Source organism: Lithobates pipiens, unplaced genomic scaffold (genome assembly GCF_037356315.1).
Source record: "Lithobates pipiens isolate NorthernLeopardFrog02 unplaced genomic scaffold, aLitPip1_a1.2 Scaffold_8, whole genome shotgun sequence".
In the NCBI taxonomy this organism is placed as follows: domain Eukaryota; kingdom Metazoa; phylum Chordata; class Amphibia; order Anura; family Ranidae; genus Lithobates; species Lithobates pipiens.
This window is the reverse complement of record NW_027507903.1, coordinates 4,609,993-4,622,170: the sequence shown is the minus strand read 5'-3', so window position 1 is coordinate 4,622,170 and position 12,178 is coordinate 4,609,993. Positions and strand designations below refer to the sequence as shown.

At 36.7% G+C, this 12,178-nt stretch overlaps 1 protein-coding gene across 7 annotated transcripts in view; it reads left to right on the top strand.

Moving 5' to 3' along the window:
• Positions 1-12,178, top strand: part of PAQR5 (progestin and adipoQ receptor family member 5) — a 617,270-nt gene that overhangs the window by 569,804 nt on the left and 35,288 nt on the right. For all 7 annotated transcript variants that reach the window (XM_077472843.1, XM_077472844.1, XM_077472842.1 and 4 more), the window contains one exon: positions 8,971-9,176. In XM_077472843.1, the coding sequence (XP_077328969.1) occupies positions 8,971-9,176 (206 nt within the window). The remainder of the gene's footprint in view (positions 1-8,970; positions 9,177-12,178) is intronic.

The window sequence follows — 12,178 nt, the reverse complement described above, 5'->3', positions numbered from 1 at the left end:
TCACTGATCACCAATGTAAGGAACATTCTTCTCACTGATCACCAATGTAAGGAACATTCTTCCCACTGATCACCAATGTAAGGGACATTCTTCCCACTGATCACCAATGTAAGGAACATTCTTCCCACTGATCACCAATGTAAGGAACATTCTTCCCACTGATCACCAATGTAAGGAACATTCTTCCCACTGATCACCAATGTAAGGAACATTCTTCTCACTGACCACCAATGTAAGGAACATTCTTCTCACTGATCACCAATGTAAGGAACATTCTTCTCACTGATCACCAATGTAATGAACATTCTTCTCACTGATCACCAATGTAAGGAACATTCTTCCCACTGATCACCAATGTAAGGAACATTCTTCTCACTGATCACCAATGTAAGAAACATTCTTCCCACTGATCACCAATGTAAGGGACATTCTTCTCACTGATCACCAATGTAAGGAACATTCTTCTCACTGATCACCAATGTAAGGGACATTCTTCCCACTGATCACCAATGTAAGGAACGTTCTTCCCACTGATCACCAATGTAAGGGGAATTCTTCCCACTGACTAATGATGCAAGACTTTCTTCCTACTGAACCCCAATATAAAGGGTGTTTTTTTCCACTAATCACCAATATAGGAGATATTCTTCACAATGGCCACCAGTGTAAGAAGCATTCTTCCCAATGATCCCCCAAAGAACTAATTTTAGCAGCGGTTCCCCAGTACCTAAAATATTTTAAGGGTTCCTCATGGATAAAAAGCTTGAGAGAGGTATATGTGTGTGTATGTATATGTATGTATGTATGTATGTGTATATGTATATGTATGTGTGTGTGTGTGTATATATATATATATATATATATATATATATATATATATATATATATATATATATATATATATATATATATATATATATATATATATATATATATATATATATATATATATATATATATTATATTCATATTATATATATATATATATATATATATTATATTCATATTATATATATATATATATATATATATATATATATATAATATTCATAATATATATATATATATATTATATATATATATATATATATATATATATATATATTCATATTATATATATATTCATAGATATATATATATATATATATATATATATATATATATATATATATATATATGAGATAGATAGAGATATATATATATATATATCTCATTTTATATTTTAGTGTATATATATATATATATATATATATATATATACAATGTAATAATATATTGCAATACCTGCTTGCACAGGCTCCTCTGGGGAAAAAAGTGGCAGGACAGGTTATCACTTTTTTTCTGATTCCTATTGTTCTCCCCTGAAAAGCTGCTGCCACCCCCACACCTCTCCACAGGACAGAGCACAAGCTGTTGCTAATGTCAACTGAAAAAAAAAAAAAAAAAAACATGCCTGAGGACGATGTAGTCCTGCACTTTTGGGGGATGTGACCAAAAGAGAAAGACTACAGGTCCCAGTATGAACACTCCAGAGCTGAAGATATGACAACCCCCCCCCCCCCGCCGGGGGTTTTCGTTTTCATTCTTCTTCTTTTTTTTTTTTTTTTTTTTTTTTTGCATTTTTTGAAAATTCAGAAATCCGAAAATCCCAGATTTTACAATTTCCCAATTTCGAATTTTCAAAATTTGGAAAATTTGGAAGTTGGAAAATTCTGCATTTTCAGAAATTCTTACATTGAAAAATTCGGAAATTGAAAAAATTTGGAAATTTTAATGAATTTGTCAAAATTCATTAAACGAATTCGGAACTAAACAAATTGCACATGTCTACTACGTTATGACCAGTAGATGGCGGTCACGATCATGGTTAATAAGTATTTATTTCCTATGATCATCAGCTCTATCTAGTGGTCAATAGGTGGTACTTTCCTGATTCTCGGTACAATTATTTAAATATTATAATATATAAAAATTATAATTATAAATATATATATATAATAATATTTACCGATAAGGTCATCTGAAAGAAGATTCCATGTTGCCAAACAAATTGGCCCAACTATACCTGTACAATCCATAGTAATATACAACATTTCACAGTAAGTCCACATATGTCTATATATGCCTCAACCCCTGCCCCAGCGAAGTGAGAACATACAAAACGCGTCGGATCACTCTAGATGCTATGTTACATTTACTATAGACTTTCTGTGAAATCTTGTAAATTTCTATGGATTGGCTTATTTGTTTGGCAACATGGAAACGTCTTTCAGATGACCTTTATTGGTGCTATATGTAATCTCTACTATGGTTTTTTTTTTTTTTTCTTTTACCAGCTGTGTCGAGCTTCATCTAAAGTCCCACGAGCAAAATCCTATTTTTGTATGCATAACAGGGATGGAGGCGCTTCACAGGGCACATCCAGCCTTATTTTGTTCTTTAGCAAAATAAAAATGAAAGACAAAACATTTGTGTAGATGTATGTGTGTGTATATATATATATATATATATATATATATATATATATATATATATATATATATATATATATATATATATATAATATTTATTTATTTTTAGTTTTTATTTTTTCAAACACCCTAGAGAATAAAATGATGGTCATGCATTACTTTGTCACACCATATTTGCGTTGAGGTCTTTAAAAGCGTGATTTTTTTTTTTGGGGAAAAAATACACTTTTTTTTTTTTATTAAAAAAAAAAAGACAACAGTTGAAAATATTTTATTGATATTGTGAAAGATAATGTTATGCCGAGTAAATTGATACCCAACATGTCCTGCTTCAAAATTGTGGCTGCCGTGGAATGGCAAAAAACCTGGACCCTTAAAAAATCTCCATAGGCGACGTTAAAATTTTTTGTTTTTCTACAGGTTACCCGTTTTGAATTACAGACGAGGTCTTTTGCTAGAATTATTGCTCTCGCTCTAATGATGTTAGCGATACCTCACATGTGTGGTTTGAACGCCGTTTTCATATGCTGGTGCAACTTGCGTATGGGTTCGATTCTGTGCGCGAGCTCGGCAGGATGGGGCGCTTTTAAAAAAAAAAAAAAATGTATTCTTATTTATTTTACTTTTTATTTTTACACTGTCCTTTTTATAAAAAAATAAATAAAAAATTGGGTCACTTTTATTCCTATTACAAAGAATGTAAACATCCCTTGTAATAGAAAAAAAGCATGACAGGACCTCTTAAATGTGAGATCTTGAGGTCAACATTCCTTCTAATAGGAATAAAAGTGACCCAAATTTTTTTTTATTTTTTATAAAAGGACAGTGTAAAAATAAAAAGTATAAAATAAATAAGGAATAAAAAAAAAGACACTTAAAAATAAAATAATAAAAAATAATAAAATAAAAAATAAAATAAATTAAATTAAATAAATAAAATAAATTAAATGTATTTATATAAAAAAAAAAAAAAATGAATAATAAATTGCCCCCTTTAAGACTATTGGGCGGAAGTGACGTTTGATGTTGCTTCCGTCATCCAGTGTTATGGAGCCAAGTCGATGGGAGTGAGGGATGCCTACTAGCAAACGTATGTCGGCATAGGACACGCCCCCCTGCCACACCCCCTTAAAGGAGAATTAACCAAAAAAAGGTTAATTAAATCCACAAGGGCTTTTTTATTTTATTTTTTTAATACTAGTATTCCTTTTTTTTATATTGGCTTTTAAAATTTTACAAATGCAGCAATTTTAAAAAATTGGATGAAAGGCTTAGCGCTGGGAAACGCTTTTTGAAAGATGAAAAGTGCATTTTATGTACATCTATAGAGATCAGACCAACATGAGTGACAAATGAGGAGTAAAGAGGGACAAGAGGGACATTGTTGTAAATTGGGGACAGTTGTGAGCTATGCTTTCCCAAGTACTTCATGCACCTTTTACCGATATGTTGTGTTTCCCTCGTACTGAAATCTCCTTATCATGCTGTAACCAGACTTGGCTCTGTGACAGAATTCGGCAATCATAACCTTCGGAACAAGACCCTCTCCACCTTTTTGTGTGTGTTGTCCTAAAATGACAAATGATGGCTGAGCCTGGTCACAAAAATGTAATATATTTTGTAGTTTACCAATTATTAGATCTGGTGGCTGCATTAGTCTTCTTTTTTGTTTGTGCTTTTTTATTTTTTCCTTTTTTTATTTTTTTCTGTGTATGACTGTCAGAGTGAGATCAATAATCCTAGGGCCATCGGTCACAATTAACCCAAAGCTGATAACCTGTAAAGGCTTTTAAAGTGTGACCTGCGGACGATTTTAGGTACTATGGTGCGCACAGCTTTTTAAATGTTGATATATTTGGTATCTGTTGATTCAGAACAATATCAACTTTTTTTATTTTTTACCAAAATATTGGGTAATATTGTGTTTGTGTGCACTCAAATACATTTAAAGCGGACCTTCAGTCGTTTTTTCATCTTTCCATCTATTGAATCTTCTGCTCTTGCTGTTTTAACTTTGGATAGTAAAACATTTTTTTTTCTGCCAGTAGATACCTTATACAGCCCACTTCCTGTTTCTTGTCTGGTCATTAGCCTAGGCTTATGACACCCTACACAGCTCTCTCTCTCTCTCTTACTATTGTGAGAGTTTGCCAGGTGAGTCCTAAGAGGGCCAATGAGAGCTGCAGATAGGGTTGCCACCTTTTTTTCCAAGTCAAACCCGAACACTTTAGCGGCGCACAGCAATTTTTTTTTTATAGTATAAACTATACATATATTTTGCTATTAAATAACATTTCTAATCATATGGCATTAATAACAAGAGTCCTCCTTTACATCAGAGCCCGCAGAGTTCCCCTTTTACATCAGAGCCCGCAGAGTTCCCCTTTTACATCAGAGCCCGCAGAGTTCCCCTTTTACATCAGAGCCCGCAGAGTTCCCCTTTTACATCAGAGCCCGCAGAGTTCCCCTTTTACATCAGAGCCCGCAGAGTTCCCCTTTTACATCAGAGCCCGCAGAGTTCCCCTTTTACATCAGAGCCCGCAGAGTTCCCCTTTTACATCAGAGCCCGCAGAGTTCCCCTTTTACATCAGAGCCCGCAGAGTTCCCCTTTTACATCAGAGCCCGCAGAGTTCCCCTTTTACATCAGAGCCCGCAGAGTTCCCCTTTTACATCAGAGCCCGCAGAGTTCCCCTTTTACATCAGAGCCCGCAGAGTTCCCCTTTTACATCAGAGCCCGCAGAGTTCCCCTTTTACATCAGAGCCCGCAGAGTTCCCCTTCACTGCAGACTCTGATGTAAGGGAGAACTCTGGGGACTCTAACATAAGGGATGCTCTGGAAAACCTGATTTAAGGGGGAACACTGAGAACTCTGATGTAAGGGGAAACATTGTGGCCTCTGGTGTAAAGGGGACTCTGATGTAAGGGGTGCTCTGGGAACCCTGATTTACCTTTGTGTACTTACTCAGAGGCAGGAGAGAGAAGGGGGGTGAGACTTCAATCACAGACAGGGATGGATGGTGAGCTAACTCACCCTTTGGCAGCACCTCTCATCCAGATGTATTTGAGGCAGCTCAACTTCAAAATTTCTGGCCCCAACTTTCCTTTTCTGAGGCACAGCGCCGGGGACTGGAGTGAGAGCAGACAAAGAGGGGTAGGGGTGGAGTAAGAGGTGCAGATTGAGCCCTCTCTCCTCTCCCATCTGTGTGGGGGGTTTTTTTGGGGGGGGGGGGGGTGTTAGTGTTGGCTTTGGGCAGTGTGAAAGAGTGTAACAGACACTCAGCTGAGACAACTGCAGCCAGCAATCCTGCTGAGAAGCCATAGTCCAGTCTAAATAATGCGTCTGGGTCTCAGACAGTCTGAAACCCGGACACATGATTCCAAACCCGAACTGTCCGGGTGAATCCTGGACAGGTGGCAACCCTAGCTGCAGAGCTGGAGGTGTGCCTCTGTGTGTCTGCGTAAATCCAGGAAATGAACAGGCAGAAGCTTCAGCTGCCCACAGTTACAATAATTGCAGCCAGACTCAGTGGAGGGAGATTTCTGCAGCATATTTGGCAAGAACAGAATCACAGTATATAATAATAATAATAATAATAATAATAAATAATAATAATATTATTATTTAAGTATATAAAATAATATGCAAAGTGGTTGGAGAGAAGCTTCAGAATGGCAAAGATGTTTTTTTTTTTTGTTTTGTATTTTTTTGTTTTTTTATAAATTATGTGAGCAAACTGCAGTTCCTCTTAAGTGTATTTTTCCCCAAAAAAATAAAAAAAATTAAATTGTATTTGATAAACAGCTGCACCAATATCGGGTGACATTAAAAAAAAAAAAAAAAAAGACAACAAGCACCATGTTGTTCTCCTGGGCCTCTGCTTTCAGCAAATATAACATCTTTGGGAGTCCTAAGGAATTTTCTATCAAAAAATGCTGATTTTAACATGTGTGAAAAGTTAGAAAAAAAAAAAATTACCCCAGACAGCCTTTTCTTTAACCCCTTCCCACCTGGGCCTATTGTAATATGAGGAGTAAGGATGAGCCGAACACCCCCCCCCCTGTTCGGTTTGCACCAGAACCTGCGAACAGACCTAAACTTCGTGTGAACTTTAGAACCCTATTAAAGTCTATGGGACTCGAACGTTCACAATCGAATGTGCTAATTTTAAAGGCTAATATGCAAGTTACTGTCCTAAAAAGTGTTTGGGGACCCGGGTCCTGCCCCAGGGGACATGGATCAATGCAAAAAAAAAAAGTTTTAAAAACTAATGTTTTTTCGGAAGCAGTGATTTTAATAATGCTTAAAGTGAAACAATAAAAGTGTAATATTCCTTTAAATTTCGTACCTGGGGGGTGTCTATAGTATGCCTGTGAAGGGGCGCATGTTTCCCGTGCTTAGAACTGTCGCTGCACAAAGTGTCATTTCTGCAGGAAAAAAAGTCCTTTAAAATCACTCGCAGCTATAATGAATTGTCGGCTCCATAATACAGAGAACAGTCATTGATTAAAAAAAATAAATAAATGCGTGGGGTTCCCCCCCCCCCCCCCAATTCAATTACCAGGCCCTTCAGGTCTGGTATGAATATTAAGGGGAACCGCGCGTCAAATAAAAATAAAATGATGTGGGGTTCCTCCCAAATGTCCATACCAGACCCTTATCAGAATCTGGAAGCTCCCTTTAACAAGGGGACCCCCAGATCCTGGCCCCCTCCTGTTTGAAATGGTAAGGGGGTACGAAATGGTGGCACCCCTACCATTTCACAAAGAAAGTGTAAAAAATAATATCCACGAATTTGGTTTATTTTTACCAAAGAGATGTAGCCGTATAAATTTTGGCCCAAATTTATGAACAAAAATGACTTATTTGCAAAATGTTATCATAGAAACTAAAAAAAAAGTGTGTTTTTTTTTTTTTCAAAATTTTCGCTCTTTTTCACTTATGCCGCAAAAAATAAAAAACCCTGTGGTGATTAACCACTTGCCGACCGCCGCACGACGATGTACGTCCATTTTTTGAAGAGGGATATCTCGGTAACGGCAGCAGCTGCTGCCACAACCGAGATATCCATCTCTTCAGGCGGCGGTCGGCTGTACGATAACGGTGGTCTCCACGGCGGATTCGCCGCGAGATCACCGCTATCGGCGGCGGGAGAGGTGCCACCCCCCCTCCCGCCGCCCTCCCGCACCTTCCGCCGCTTACCGGAGCCGTCGGTAGCGGCGGAGGCGATCGGGTCCTTCAGTCTGCTGGGTATGGAGACGAGTGAGGCTAAGATGGCCCCCACTCGTCTCTATACCATAAAGGTATATTTTTTTTTTTTTTAAATGTCAGATTTTCTTTTTTTTCTTTTTTTTTTTTTTTTGTTGCATTTTAGCCCAAATATGAGATCTGAGGACCTTTTGACCCCAGATCTCATATTTAAGAGGACCTGTCATGCTTTTTTCTATTACAAGGGATGTTTACATTCCTTGTAATAGGAATAAAAGTGATCCATTTTATTTTATTTTTTTTAAAAAGTGTAAAAATAAATAAAATAAATTAAAATAAATAAGAAAAAAAAAAAAATTTTTTAAAAACACCCCGTTACGACGAGCTTGCGCACAGAAGCGAGTGCATACGTGAGTAGCGCCCGCATATGAAAACAGTGGTCAAACCACATATGTGAGGTATTGCCGCGATCGGTAGAGCGAGAGCAATAATTCTAGCCCTAGACCTCCTCTGTAACGCAAAAAATGCAACCTGTAGAATTTTTTAAATGTCGCTTATGGAGATTTTTGAGGCTAAAAGTTTGACGCCATTCCACGAGCGGGCGCAATTTTGAAGCGTGACATGTTGGGTATCGATTTACTCGGCATACCATTATCTTTCACAGTATAAAAAAAAATTGGGCTAATTTTACTGTTGTCTTATTTTTTTATTCAAAAAAGTGAATTTTTTCCAAAAAAAGTGCGCTTCTAAGACCGCTGCGCAAATACGGTGTGAAAAAAAGTATTTCAATGACCGCCATTTTATTCTCTAGGGTGTTAGAAAAAAAACAATATAAAATGTTTGGGGGTTCTAAGTAATTTTCTAGCAAAAAAAACTGTTTTAAACATGGAAACACCAAGTCCGAAAAAGAGGCCTGGTCCTTAAGTGGTTAAATACCACCAAAAGAAAGCTCTATTTGTATGAAAAAAATGATACAAATTTTGTTTGGGTACAGTGTTGCATGACTGAAGCTAAAAATTGGTCTGGTAAGGAAGCTGTATAAATGCCCGGTATTGAAGTGGTTAAATACCACCAAAAGAAGGTGCTATATGTGTGAAAACAAATGATAAAAATGTCATATATGGGTACATTGTTACATGACCACGTAATTGTCATTCAAAGTATGACAGCGATGAAAGCTGAAAATTGGCCTGGCCGGGAAGGGGGTAAAAGTGCCGGCATTGAAGAGGTTAATAACTGTACATAGTGCTTTGTACAGAATAAATGTATACATTGTGTTCCTTGTATTTGCAGGTACTTTCTATGGAGATTGGGGTCTATCCTGATCTCTCCAGGATCCCTATATGACCCGTTTATGTGGCCCCTGTTCATCTTCCTGGTGTCCTGCTGCATCTATCCATTGATGTCCACCATGGCGCATACCTTCAGTGTCATGTCTACCCAGGCCAGACACATCTGCTTCTTCCTGGACTACGGAGCGCTGAGTCTATACAGTCTTGGTAAGGTTCTACAAGATTTTCAGTTGTCCTTGCCCAGATGGAACACTCCACCCCATTTTATTGTATTCTTGGATTATTGTACTTCAGGTATGATCTGTGTTGTATAGTTCCATAGGTCCAGCTTGGCACAATGTAAGCAGGGGTGGGGACAAGGGGTGGGGGGGGGGGGGGGGCCTGAGGGACGGCTGCCCTGGGCACAATGGTTTACTTGTAAGGATGGAGGCGCCTTCCTTCTGTTACAAGAGGGGGCAGTTTGCCATCTTTGTCCTGGGCGCTGGATGACCTTGTCCCAGCACTGGCTGTGATCTTCCGGGTCCTGTGCCAAGAAACTGCCCTACTGGACACCTACCACTGAAGGGGGGTGGGGTGCTTGCTCAGCACTGCCGTCATTCCCATAATGCCTAGTATATTAATAGAACAAAGCGGAGATCCTGACATCACTTCCCCTCTGCTCCACCTATCCAATCGGCGAACGCCTTGTCATCATCCAATTGGAAGAGGTTGAGAGGAGAGGTGGTGACATTACACAATAAAAATAAATATGACCTAACAATCACCAAGGTAGACATGTACTGACAAAAAATTTGTTCGTTTTTAATTTCATAAATTTTTTTGCTTTTTTTTTGGGAAATTCGGAATTCAGAAAATTTGGATTTTCTCATTTCCGAATGTCTTAATTTTCGGAAATCCGAAAATTAGAAAATCTGAAAAAAAGAAAGAAAATCAGTAAAATTCGAAATGACTATTACATTATAGGTATTGGAATTTCCTTTCAAATTTAGCTGTTTGAGAAAGTAACGAATACGAATTTATCTGAAGTTAGGAATTATCCGAAATAATGAATGCCGCATCCAAACAAATGGAATGGAACAAATTAATAATAAATAATAAAAAGGTTTTATTATTATTATTAGATTGTTACATTCCATTCATTTTAGATACGGCATTCATTATTTCAGATAATTCGTAACTTTGGATAAATTCGTACTCTTTAAGTTCACAAACAGCCAAATTTGAAAGGAAATTCCAATACCTATAATTTAATATTTAGTTATTTATAATTTTACTGATTTTCTTAATTTTTTCAGATTTTTGAAAAATCTGAAATTCGAAAAATCTGAAATTCGAAAAATCTGAAATTCGAAAAATCTGAAATTCGAAAAATCTGAAATTCGAAAAATTCAGAAATTTCGGAATGAACAAATTTGTAAAACGAATTCGGAACTAAACAAATTGCACATGTCTACACCACTGTGACATGCCTCCATCCCTGTTATACATGTATGTAAAAAAAAAAAAAAAAACAGTGGTCATGGGACTTTGAGGCATGTTACTGCCCAGAAAAAAAATAAGAGTATAAATGGTTTTGAAAATGTATTGCAATCCAAAAATAAATACACATGATCCCAGAATACATCGAATTTGAGCCACAGAAAAGTCATTAAAACTAGCTGACCAATAGAAAACACATATTGGAACAAATAAGTTGATATTTATACTAATGCATATCTTGACATCCTTGAAAAATCGTTATGGAACTCCACGTGTTTTGTGGATCGTGTCCACTTATCAGGAGTACAGTATAGGAAATATCTATAATGGTAAATGAGTAAAAAAAATATAAAAATATAATAGTACATGGTCAGATTTATTGAACAGTTTCTATAGCAGGAAGGACAAGAAGTCTGGTACAGTGGAACCTTGGTTAACAAGTAACGCAGTTAACAAGCGTTTTGAAAGACGAGCAACTATTTAGAAAAAAAAAATCCTGACTCCGTTTGTGAGTGTTGTCTTGGACCGCATTTGGCTATGCGGGGGGCGCCGGTGACACTCGGAACGATTCGGAAATACTCAAACACTCGGAAATACTCAGTTCCCGAGTGTTTCTGAGCCTTTCCGAGTTCAGCCGAGCTGTCCCTGAGTATTTCCGAGGCTCTCCGGGGCCCTCCTCCTACCTCTGGCCACATGCGGTATTGCATGCAATAGAAGTCAATGCGGAACTAATTATCTTGGTTTCTATTGACTTCCATGGGGGAAACTCGCTTTGATATGCGAGTGCTTTGGATTACAAGCATTCTCCTGGAACGGATTATGCTCGTAATCCAAGGTTCCACTGTACTTACTGGTCAGCTGGAAAATAGCCCAGTTCCTAAAAAAGGAAAGGGAGAATGGAGATTGCATTGATCTGATCTGGGGGGTGAGGCAGGAAAAACCCATCCAGAGATTCTAGACCAAAGGACAGCCAAAGGGGGCAGACCCCACAGAGAAGTCCACGGAAAATGTGGAATACAGGGACAGCTCGTGTCCACACTATTCCATAAATAAATATATACGTGTACTGTATAAAAATAAGGTGTGTGTGTGTGTGTGTGTATTTGTGTGTGTGTGTGTGTATGTATATGATATATATATATATATATATATATATATATATATATATATATATATATATATATATATATATATATATATATATATATATATATATATATATATAATCTAACAAAATTATGTCATTTGGCCCTTTAATGACCAAACCGTTTTTTGTTTTTGTTTTCAATACGGCACTGCGTCGTTTTAACTGACAATTGCGTTATTGTGAAATATTATACAAAAACAAAATTGGTGTCCTTTTTTTTCCCCACAAATAGAGATTTCTTTTGGTGATATTTGATCACTATTTTTTTATTTTTTGCGCTATAAACAAAAAGAGAGCGACAATTTTGAATAAAATATATATTTTTTACTTTTTCCTATATTAAATATCCCGCTATTTTTTTCTTATCTTTATTTTTTTTTCTTCCTCAGTTTAGGCCAATATATATTCTTCTACGTATTTTTAGTAAAAAAAAAAAAAAATCACAATAATCGTATATTGATTGGTTTGCGCAAAAGTTATAGTGTCTACAAAATAGGGGAGAGAGTAATGGCATTTTCATTATTTCATTTTTTTTTTTTTTTTTTACTAGTAATGGCAGTGATCTGTCGGTTTTTTTTTATTT